This window comes from Ostrinia furnacalis, unplaced genomic scaffold, assembly GCF_004193835.3.
Source record: "Ostrinia furnacalis isolate ACB-3 unplaced genomic scaffold, ASM419383v2 OfSCF0207, whole genome shotgun sequence".
NCBI lineage: Eukaryota > Metazoa > Arthropoda > Insecta > Lepidoptera > Crambidae > Ostrinia > Ostrinia furnacalis.
Genome location: NW_021130446.1, coordinates 539,671 through 552,274, shown reverse-complemented (window position 1 = coordinate 552,274; position 12,604 = coordinate 539,671). Strand labels below are relative to the sequence as shown.

The following is a 12,604-nucleotide window of genomic DNA, read 5'->3' as shown; positions in this document are numbered from 1 at the left end:
ATGATGATGATGATTTGAGTAGTAGAAAAACTTGTTTTTTTTTACCAAAAGTATCAACAAGATGAAGGTCCAAACAGTTATAGCTTCATGTTGCGCAATTTGGCTGAAATATGTTTCATAAGCGCGGTTTCCGGTTCATGGCGAGAAACAGAACTGATAGTCCGTTATGTTTTTATTGCTGATCGTGATTTTAAATTTGACGCTACTTTAAATTTTTGCGATGAAAAATGTATTTTGAATGGATTGGTGGATGGATATCAAAATATCAATACGGAACTATCAGTGTTATGGTCTTTGCTTTAATTTGTTATATTTTTTGGATTCCTGAGAATCAACTTAATATTGGGTGTAGAGATATATGACAATTTTTAAGAAAAATCCAAGATAATGTTAAAAACTATATTTACAATAACATCATCATATTAGATAGGTACACAAGCTCATACAAAATGTTTTTATTTTATTTACAAAAATACAAAACTGTTTTATAAGATATTTTGAAACTTAAATTGGTACATACTCGTACATTCAGGTTTACACTGTAACACCTTATACAGTTCTAATAAGTGGGACTTTGCAACAAAAATACCACTATCAAAAGTCCTGCATTTCTATAATTTCATAAAAGTAAGACGCTCTATTTTGTCAGCGTAATTATCTTACTTCTCACCGGCTTTATGATCTTCGTGTAGTTCGTTTTCACCTTTCTCAAAATCGGCTTAAATTTCAGCTTTATTTGTTTTGTCGTCATTGGCTTCGTTGGTTTATCAGTCGTCAAAAACGATAATATTTCTAAATTTGGTTTCTTCTGTCCGTTTTCTTCTGCTATTTTCCTCATCAGGACCTCGAAGTTGGATAGCTTCATGCTCTGCTTCTTCAAAGGTACATTGTACTTCTTTGATCTTATCTTTTTGTACACTTTCCTCTTCTTGTTGAATCTTTTCTCAGCATCCATCAGTTCAACATTTACCTTGTAGAGAACTGACATGTTTTTACCAGCTGTGAGATCTTGAATATCGTTTATGTATTTCTTAAACTCTATTTTAGCATTTTCACTTCGAACTTCAAATGTGCGTGGTATTGTTTTAAGATGGCCCCATTTGTCTACATTTTGTTCTGTAACATTTCAAATGTAGGTATTTATTAATGTTTTAGATTAAAAACTCTAGTTAATATATCCTAGTAGGTACACTTAAGCCTTGTAGGCATAAAATATACAGCTTTATTTAACTATTTTAATTTTAATCCTGGTGATCAACAATAGATATTAAGACCAATGTAAGTTACAAAATATGATGACATTTTTTGGATTTTTTTTTCGAAAATCGGTCGCTAGACTAGATAATGATCATGGTTATAAAAGTTATAATTTTTTTCCGACAATCAAAATAATATGGCTTGTTAAAACTTACCATCAAAAGTTTTTTGCCCCGATACGTATTCCGAGAGAAATACAAGCAAACTGAGCCTCACCAGTCCTGTACAAAGCCCCATAGCTACCTGTGTAAACAATCCTACCCATTTGGTGCGGCACAGGTGCTTTATATCGATGCCATTGCAAATAAAGTAAAAATTGTAACAATGCCATTTGTTCTGGCGCTAAGTTGATTAACCCTTTACAGCGATAAGCAGTTTTAGTTGGGTTTTATGAAGCCCAAACTAATATATTTGAAGATATCGTATTATTATATTAGGTTTTTATGCCACAATTGTATAAAAAAAGGTTTGTTAATAAGTCCTCCTACCCTGCTGACCTGATAGCATCATTGATATTCTTCAGATTTATGTAGTAACTAGCTTTTGCCCGCAGCTTCACCCGCATGAAATTTTTATATGTTATTCTGGGTTATAAACAATAATACTGTGATACTTAGTCCAGGAAACTGTTCTGATTGATACGGAAACATTGAATGAGTGTTGAAAGCTTAGCGCCAGGCATAAGCATGGACTTTTTGAAAATAATATTTCTTTTTATTCCAGTGTTTTTAATCGATTTGAAAGATTTTCACAACTTTTTGGGACTGCATAGTTTTATTTAAACACTATTTTACCCACGAACAGAATCCCGTTGTGCCGCCCGAAATTATACAGTTTCGTGTGACTCCGCTAAACGTAATATCATGAATTTCAAATTAGCCAGTGGTATTACCATTTCCGTAGTGTATGTAAATTCCACAGTAACGAACTAATTTCGATTGATCTTAACGTAATTATAAAACGAATAATTCAAAACGAAAAAGTTTAATAGAGGAATGAAAATTAGGTTCGTATGCCTGTTTTAAAATAAATCGAACAAACAATTTTGATGATTGTTAGAACACGTAATACTAAATAACAAGTAATTGATGACTGTTACAAAATATTGTATCTTACTTATTGAACTTAATTAAATGTTAGTAAGCTAGCTTATCATAGAGGTGTTTGGGCGTCTTATATTCTATGACAGTTAGTCCATATTGTGTCCGCACAAACACAAATTAAACTAGGTATACCTTTAAAATAAAATATCAATAATTTAACGTTGAACATTAAATAAAAATTTATGTTAACCCAGATCATATAATTAATGACTATTTGTTCCCGTTGCAGTCAATAACGGGCTTAATAGTTTCATTCATAATGAGCCTTTTCGAATTTATTAAAATCACACAGAAATAATACCTGGACAAAAGATTAATTAATAGTCAGCTATTAATATTTGTTCAAAACTGTAATATTTAAAGAGACGCGAATAGAGTAGGCTCGTTTTTTATTGAAAAAGAAAAAAGTGGATTTTTTAGCATAAGGGGATAACTTGCCGAATGTTTGTCTCGAAGCACTCGTAGGGCAAAAAAGAATGAGACATGCATAGGCTCCTTAAGCTCCTTACACGATTTGTAAGTACTAATTTAATTAGTCTATACGAATAAAGATATTTTTGATTTTGAATGGTCGAGTGGGTGTTGATCCAGGAGTTGTGGTATACAAAAACCCTTGCCTTCGTTATTTGCAATAATAAACCTTGTTTCTTATCAATGTAGAGTTCATTGTAAAACACCGATGGCATGTCATTTCACAATTGATGATCCTCTGGAACAAATTGACTGACTTAAATCAATCCAGTAAACGAGTTACAGCTGTAATTTTGGGTTCAGGAGATATTGGTAAAAGTATCTAAAATCTACATCATAAAGGTAGCAGGAAGGCGCTGGACGCAGGCCGCTACCAACCAAGCAACATGGAAAGCATTGGGGGAGGCCTAAGTTCAGCAGTGGACGTCCTATGGCTGAGATGATGATGATGATGATGATAATGATCCAAAATTCTGTTACTCATGCATGCTGTTTCGGTTAATGCCTGGAGTTGGCCATATTGTAATAGGCTTTTAATACTTATTTTTTATTTAACAGAGGTACTGTATTAGCCGCCATTACACCTGTAATTTACTGTAGTTATTGCAAATACGCCCATTTCAATTATCTGTTTTGCTGGAAAGTCTTAATTACTATTTATTAATTAATGGAAACAACGTAATAAATTAACAGTACTTTGTTAAGTATGGATTATAGTAATGACATTATCAGTTCTATAACAATCAAGTACCTACTATTTCCTTCCAATTTAATAGTAACGTAATAAGTACCTACTTACAGATAATAATAACTTATTATAAATAGATTTTCATAGTTAAAAAACTTTCTTTTCAGGACTAAATAGCCAACCCGATACCTGAAAATGTCAGCACTGGTTGCGGATTGGAATCCAATTGAAGCCAACTTGAACCTATATAAGGTTTGTTTGATTTATTTACATCTATTTCATTAGTATTCAGTACTTGCTATTATTTTTTATTATTTACAGTTTTACAGCACAACAGCAGCCTTTTATTATATTAGTAATTAACGACAATTATTATACTTTTATTCTATTCATGAAAATAATAGTATTTTCCTTTTGATTTCCTAATTAAACCTGCAATGATATTAATCTAAATAAGTATCTATTAAATCAAGGGAAGTAAATGTTCAACATAGTAAGAAAACGAACCACGTTTTACACTATTGACTTCAAATCAACGATCCTATACTACGAGTAGTTTAGGGTTAAGAAATTTTATTACACATACTGACGTTAACACTAGAATACTATTGTTCTATCAAGACCACGTGCTCGGATCTGAATAGGCTGTTGATAAGATATCAAATAAGACGTGTTTCGAGTCTTAATTATCTTAGAAATACATTGGAATATTTTGGAATTCATTATGAAGAGGAAGAGCCTCATTTGGTTAAATAAATGTACTCGTATACGTAAGTAAATTTGGAATAAATTAAACTCTATGTTTTACATGTTAAGGTTAAAAAGGATGTGCTTTGATTTTACGTATTTTGATATGTCATAGAATCGCGATATTTTACAGAGAGAAGCCGTAAGTTATAATGTATTTATCAAAGAGATGTGATTATTCTATGAACTGAAAATGTGCTTATATTTTTAATGGAAATAGTAAACCGCACCTCAAAATGTTAACCATAAACTCTTTTCATGTTTCTGAGAATTATCATGTAAGAAGATAATGCCCTAGTATGAAAACATAAATTTATTTATTTATTCATAAAAATATTTATATAAATGGAAATATTATTCTCCAGATTTTTCTACGAAATTTCTGTGACTGGATTTATAGTCACCAGCAACATTTAAAATCAAATGTGATGCTTATCAGCTGTCGAAGGTATTGACGGTACTAGACATTATAGTCTAAGGATTTTTTTTAACATTTTCGCAAGAATAAATATACCTACCCAAGTATAAGTAAAGTATAATTTGTCTTTGATAATGAGGTGTGTTATAAAGTTATTAGAAACTCAAACTGGCTCTATAATGCACTAATACATAATATACTTATGTTCTTCACTGTCGAAAAAAACGAGAATATTTCCTTTTCCTCAAAGGCTTTTAAATTGAATAAGTAGACAGTTTTGACGGATATAGTATCCCAATCCCAACGTAATACAACTGACTAGTCACTCGGTAAATCTGATAACTGCTTTGCAGGAGATTGCCATCTCAACCCTTCTCGATTCCGGTATATTGATAGTTATAGTTACATTCGATAACCGATAAACATCAGTACGGCTAGCACGAAAAACTTTCGAGTTCGAAACGTTTACGTATTCGAATCGCCATCAAAAAATTAAGTACGAAAACTACATCAGCGCCCTTGTGAACGTGTCGTAAAGTATACTTGTATGAGAAATGGTTGCACAAAACTTATTTTGAGAATCAAAATTGTCACGTTATTGTTTAATTCAAAGATTGAGTATCGAATTTTGTCGAATACGCAAACGATTCGAACTCGAAAGTTTTTCGTGCTAGCCGTACAGTCAGTATCTCGATTCGACGCGAATAGTCACTTATTACACTTTCTCAGCCGTCTCGTTGGAAACTTGGTCGTTTGCATCGAATTTTCGCTTAGGTATCGAATACAAAGCGAATCGGAATGCTACACACAATCGAAGTTTAATCTGTTAAATCTATCGGAGAATATAAAGTGGGATTGCTGTGATAATACGGGATATGAGGTGTAGTTTCATTGAAACCTTTTCTTTTCAATGTTCTTATTCCATGTAGTTTATAAACGTGCCATTTTTTATTCAAGAATTTTTTTAAGTAGCTTACGTTTGGTTTTAGTTAGGTACACCTTGATCCTATGTGAGTTTGACAGTGTGAGCCGTATCCTACATATAAATCGTTTCATCCACGAAGACGCTCCCCACAAATTTTGGTCGAGAGAAGCGCGGGGTGCGGGGAGTTAGATACGAGCAATCCGAGCGTCATTATTGTAGTGTGCGTGTGCACTCATTGATAATTTAGCGTGTGCCGGTAACACTCGAACATTAGCGGAAGAATGGTGGGGCGCGTCTTTGTGGATGAATTTATCTATACTATCGTTACCATTAACACCTAATCGTAGCTTTCGAAGGACATAATTTTTGTCTCTAGAATAGTCTACAGAACTAAAAGAACCCAAGGATAGAGAGCATAATAACATTCCTTATAGGTTACTATCGGACGTCTATAAGCACGTACAAATTGTCTGAATCTACGCTTTTGAGCGTGAACAAGAACCTACAAGGTTTAAAACAATGAAATAAACAAGAAACTACAAGATTTAAAACAATGTCTCTCTCTACGGAACAATTTGGTCAGCACGTACAAATTGACTGAATCCACGCTCAAAAGCTAGAAGTGTTTAAGAAAATGAACTACTTGTAAGTTTATAATATATTGTATGTGTCTAATACGGAACAATTTGGCCATACCTGCTATCGATTCCACATTACAATGTGGCAACTCCCAGACTCTTAATATATGGACCTCTTGTCCACTCCGTCGTGGTTCAGTGCTTCCACAGTAAAAGGGAATTGTGCTTTATTCTATGACATTTTTCATTTAATCGAGTTATCACAAAATCTCTCTCAGATATCCTATGATTTTCACAATGAGATTAAAATGTACCTTGTACCTTGACTGTAGTACCACTAACTCCTGGCACTCAATCAATATGTATTGAAAAGTTCACATCCAATACTTCCCGTGGGTCCGTCGAAAGTTATTATTGAAGATTTAGTACGTGGTCTTAGGTCTGAATTGCTTAAATAGGGTAAATATATAAGTGGTGGATGGTATTGTATTTGGTTCCAGATCGACCTCATTCTTACATAATGTGTACTATTTTTTTAAATTTTACGTTCTGTTTTTCATGAACTAAACTTTCAAGAATTTTACTATCAACCTAGAAGGATGTTTTCGTCAACAAAACTTGTATGTAATAAGTATCTCTTTTCCAACCAGTTGTTTCAACTCCAATCAATACGATCAACTCTTTAGACTCCCGGAGTCCAGTCCCAGACTCCCAGCGCTGGGATTACGCAACGTCTATTTGTTTCGGTAGTGCCAAACGGTCTGCAGAGAATACCCGTGCCGTCAGCCTCAATTAGCGACCCAGACTATACTGATTGTAGCTTAGAAATATCAGCCTACCCACTGGTATCGGCGCATAGAATGGTACTCCTATCTATAGTTTTGAGATGCGCGATGAGCGAGTTATTGATAGATAGATAGATAGATAGATAAATGGTTTATTTGCAAAACACATTGACACACAAGAAGCAAAAAGTAAGATTAATAAACATAGGGGTAGCAGGAAAGATATAGTACATTACAAAGAGTAAGAAAGAAAATCCTGCGCGCTAAGGTATAAGTGTGCCGCAGCGATGCAAAAAAGCAGAGAGCTCAGTGTAGACACTGCTCTAAAATGAGCAGAACACTGATTTTCAGCTCTTGCTTGAAAAAAAGAAGGAAGACGCACGAGAATGGTAGAGAATAAGGTGGTGAAAATGTTGTACTATTGTAAACCTACCTACATAAATATCAGAAATTAGGGAAATATAATAATTATAACTATTGTTTTTATATGGTTTATACATACATATACTATCTGTCTATGAAAAGGAGTATGAGACTTAATAGTGTAAAATGGAGAATTTAGTTACTTTATATCAACAATAATTTTACATGATGTAACTTATTAGCTGCTATCGTACCTATAATATTTGTTTTTTTTTATCCACAACGAGGAAGCTCTTGGCCTGTATCTCACCTGATGGTAAGTGACAATCAGGCCGAAGTTGGAAGTGGGCTTTACCCGGAATCCTCAACCACAGAGGAATTGGCTATCTTACCTCTAACTGCCGGAACACACGGAAAAAACAACGGAGTTTTGTACGAAATGGGTTAGCTGATATAGTTGCTCTATGCTTGATGTCTACTAATTACCCGTGACAACAGGCTATTAATTAAAACTTCGCATCGGAATCCGATTATCACATAATTTAACTACGCCCTGTTTTAGTTTAGTTTATTTGGGCTGTTTTATTGGCCTTTTAGTTTACGCCTAATCCGGAGTTAGAAGGATTAGTTGATGGAGGTGGGACATGTTTTGATTTCATTAAGTAATGTATTGGCTTTGGATAGAACAAATAAAGTACTAAATACTTTAGAAATAATTTATAGGTATGTCAGGGATTAAATACAGTTTTTTTTCTTTCAAGAATAAGTTTAAAACAATATTCAGGTACCTACTTTATTACTTTTATTACTTCACGTCGTTTAAATTTTGCAAAAAATTAGGCTCAAATTAACATTCTAGTCTGTAAATTAAATAACCTACTGAAATACCTACCTACATACATATTAAAAATAGTTACTCTTTATACCAATTAGGCCTTAAAAATTTAAACCTTAGTTTGATTTACCTAACATAAATATTTGCTGACGTTAAAATAATGATGAAAAACTTACACAATCAAATCGTTAAAAAAGCATCCAATTATATTAATTTTAAAACAAACTCTTTTACTGGATATAATTTTAAAATTACTTTTGTAAGTTCAAATTGTGTTTGGATATGAACTTAATGATCAAATAAAATTTATAAGTTGCGTCATGAAAAATAAATCTATTTTGCTCCAGAGAAACCAATTAGATACAATTAGCAAATACACAGTCATGTTGTGATACGATTCGTTTGTTACTTTCATTCGAACAAGTGGCTCATTAAAATTTATATTTTACATTTTAACATGTGTGTCTCATTCAATGATATTATTATGGTTTGTTAGTTTTGAGCTCATTCAGCTTGTCTGATAATAATATGAGGGTGACATTCACTATTAAATAAAATTGTTAGACTGAGTTGTATCATCTTACTTTAACTTTAACAAACGTCAAACTCTATACAAAAACACCAATTGTCGTTACAGTTTGGCCCAGAATGGACGGTGAAACGCAACTGCAACAAAATTGCAACTTTCTTATGATTCTTATGAATGAAACTGAAACTGAAAGTTTCAAACTGGTCGCGTCATGTGTGGTCCCTCAACGGACGCTATGGCAGAAACTTAAATGCAACTCAAAAGTAACTAGCAGTTGCAATTTCGTTGCAGTTGCGTTTCACCGTTTGTTCTGGGCCTTACGGTCAAAGTTAGGTGGTGCAACTCAGTCTTAATAATCTTAGGAAACTTTTTTTAAAATTTTCAGTTGCTTGTTCGTTATCTAGAATTAAATAGAAAGTGTTTATTTGGCTGGGACACAACATATTATTTCAGCATAAGTTACAGGCAAAATACAAATGTGCTAAAAAGGCAAAAAACAGTTTTAATTATCAAATTAATTTACGTTTATTTTCCTTGTGGCATTTGGAAAAAAGCAATGAAAAACTTAGAACTTCCCAAAGTCCCAAAAGTCGAAGAATTTTCTAGTTAATGTTGTTAATAAGACTCTACCTATATCTAGTGGTGTATACGAAAAAAATAACACATATCAAAAGCCAACTCCTAAAGTACAAGGCGACAATTATTTTAAACGCGACACCGATCCCGAAACCAGATTTACACGGAATCAGCGATTTCCTCGTCTAATCAATTATTCGTATGTAATATGCATGTACGTATGTAAATGTATCAGGAAATAACCAACCACAAAATCGAATTGAATGGAGCTGAAGCGGCGAAGCGTAAGATTCACTCTGTCTTAATGAAACGTCGCTTCTCGCTCCTGACGAATGTAGAAATACAGATTATGTTAGCGTTTACCTTTTAAAGGAGGTTGCTTTTAAAGCTGTACATGAGGTGCCATTTTGGAGATTAGGCATACACTCTACTCTGAACAAACAAGATGATGTCCACAATGCGATAATGACGATGAAGATGATGTCCCTTAATCGCCTCTTACGACACATCCTCTTACGACATAAAGTCACTTGGTTTTATTTTACTCTCCAGTAGGCCTAAGATGCGCGCCGTGATAACTTTTATCGACGTCAAAATGTATGGGCAAAATGGATAAAATGGCGTGATAACCACTTATCGCGGCGCGCATCTTAGGCTTACAGGACGCCACACGGGAGAGCTAAGTATGCGTGTTACAGTAAAAACATGTATACGTCCAAAAAAATAATGATTTATAAATTTTTAGATAAAAGTGGGGTGATTGCTATAGTAATTAGCCTAAACATAGTAATTGGCATATTGGATTGTTAATAAGTAAGAGACAAAAATATTTACTACATTGGACTGCGTATTGCTTAGAAAAAATATTTGTCTCTTTTCCTCTCTTAATAACTTCCATGAGCTTGTTTCTTTTCATTTTAGGCAAGTTGGCCAATAACTATGTATTGGCTAATTACTATAGCGATCACCTAAATTGAAAATACATCTATAACAATCCAAAGGTAAAACAAAGAACGACTATTATTGTGTTATTATATACCCTCATCGATTGTCGTTTAGCAGAGAAGGTAGACTTCCAGCATTGGATGCATTCGAGCGAATAATAACCTGTTCAAAGCACGTCGTGCGTGATGTTGGAGCACCGACAGGACAGTCCTTGAAGCTTTATAAAATACCTCTAAAGTAGTGGTTCCCAAAGTTGTCTAGGCTACGACTCATCTGATACAAGTTCCCAAACTCGGGACCCACCTATAGGAAATTTCGCCCGCTGCCCAGCGGTTGGATCGGTAGGGTGATATGTCGTTCTACAGGCAGGGCCCACTCAATGTTCGCTCGCGACCCACCACTGGGTCGTGAGCCATAGTTTGGGAAACCCTGCTCTACCACCCATAGTTTGGGAAACCCTGCTCTAAAGGTCATTTTGTGTGTCCAAAGCAAAAGGTAGAAGACAGGTATATCAACTACTGTTTGTATCCTTATTCGCTAATGACAATAGATAAAATTTTATTCATTTTAAATTGTAAAAAGGGCTCCGTTAACTACCATATCATAGATATGGATTTTCACCCATTATTGTTTGGTACAAACAGCGTCAAAACATAGTTCGTGACGTCCAAAGTAGTCAATAAGTTCGCAACACGTCTTTGTTACAATTGGAATAAGGTTGTGTTGATAATCAACTTTTTGGCCACTTTGGGTGACACCGATATTGACGCTGACTGTACTATGAACTGTGTTTTGATCTAAAATTGTACAAACATACATAAAAAATAAATCAACTGTAATTCTTTAATGATATGTCTATTTTTATTTCAATAATTTTCCTTTGAATTACTCAACGTATTTTATGTAAAAATAATTCTGGTTTATCTTCATGATTGGTAACATCAAAAGAACCCCTAATTTTTCTCAGCAAACTTTTCCAGATACCGAGGATATTTTCTCAGCAAATCCTCGTATAATTTAGCCCAGAATATAATGTAACGTAAAACAAAATTGGACTACTAGTTGTAATGCCCAATGATCGGTAAAATTGTCCGTAGCTAACGAACTGTGTACTTATGCGCTGTGACTACGTCTCAGCACTACCAATAGAGGTTGGTTCAGTGGGCGTACAGACAATTTCATTCTCTAATAAATATTAGTTAGTCGTAAAAGTTCTGGCATCTTTCTGAAATGCTACTACGACTCTAATATCTTGTAACTGTGTTAACCATCAAACTGCACACTTGTTGTAGCCAAGTTGCGTTAATTGCAGCTGCACTAGATGCCACAGTGATTATTTATGGTTATTTATGCTCCCTTAACATCAAACAACACCAGTGTTTAACAAGGCCCACTAAGAATTGTATAGGTTACTAGCGGCCGCCCGCGACTTTGAACATGGATCCCGTTTTACCCCCTTAGGGGTGGAGTTTCGTAAAATCCTTTCTTAGCATGCCAAATTTCAGCCCGATCTGTCCAGTGGTTTGGGCTGTGCATCGATAGATCACTATGTTAGTCAGTCAGTCAGTCAGTCACCTTCGAGTTATATTTAGATTATTATGGCATGAGATAGGCATATTAGAGGACTATAATGATGACTGAACTGCATCATTCACGGTACTGCTATACCAACTTTCAGAGGACGCCAATAATGCAGTTCTGGGTGCTTCTGTACCAACTTTGACTGTGGTGTACCTGCGCCACACACAGTTTCTTTGAAATATTTCTTTCCCTTTTAATTTCTTTTGGTTCAGGAGGCAGAATTGTTAAAGATGGTTATAGAAAATCTCTGATAAAAGATAACCTTTCAGCATGTTTAGAAGAGATAAAGTAATTTTAATTGCCTCTATAAATTGATATGTCATTGTTTCTTTTACGAAGTAGGGCAATGGTACCAAAGTATAACAATTATACTTTGTTGTTACCATTTAGTAACATTTAAACACTAATATCAATCTGGCGATAATTTAGATGCTGTTTGGATATGAATTTATGTATGTGTGAAACGTTAAATGTTAATGTTTTATAATAAAGGGACAGTGAAACATAATCCTCCTTCTGGCGCAGTCGGGTAAAAAAGTAGATTTAATGAATAGCTTCGCGCCCTCTCTCATGGTGTCTGCAGAATACCAGTGGCCTCATACTGAGTAGATACCAATTTGGTACAATTGTGTTTACCTCTTATGTTGATTTGTTGTTCTTAATTTTCTGGAATCAAATTGGTATTTTTTCTATCTTAAATCGAAACTAACAAGCGATTTTTTTAATATGTCCTTACGATAGAGCAACTGAACTTCAGGACTTTTTATCGATACCCAAACTATCGACAATATAGCAACCCTCAT

At 34.2% G+C, this 12,604-nt stretch overlaps 1 protein-coding gene across 1 annotated transcript; it reads right to left on the bottom strand.

Annotated features, from left to right (window-relative positions):
* Positions 1–637: 637 nt before the first annotated feature.
* On the bottom strand, positions 638–3,410 carry LOC114355519 (uncharacterized). Its single transcript, XM_028308404.1, has 3 exons — positions 3,396–3,410; positions 1,760–1,810; positions 638–1,102 (listed from the first exon to the last, which is right to left on the bottom strand). Exons 1-3 carry the CDS (start codon positions 3,408–3,410, stop codon positions 638–640), a joined length of 531 nt encoding a protein of 176 aa, XP_028164205.1.
* Between the last annotated feature and the right edge of the window lie 9,194 nt (positions 3,411–12,604).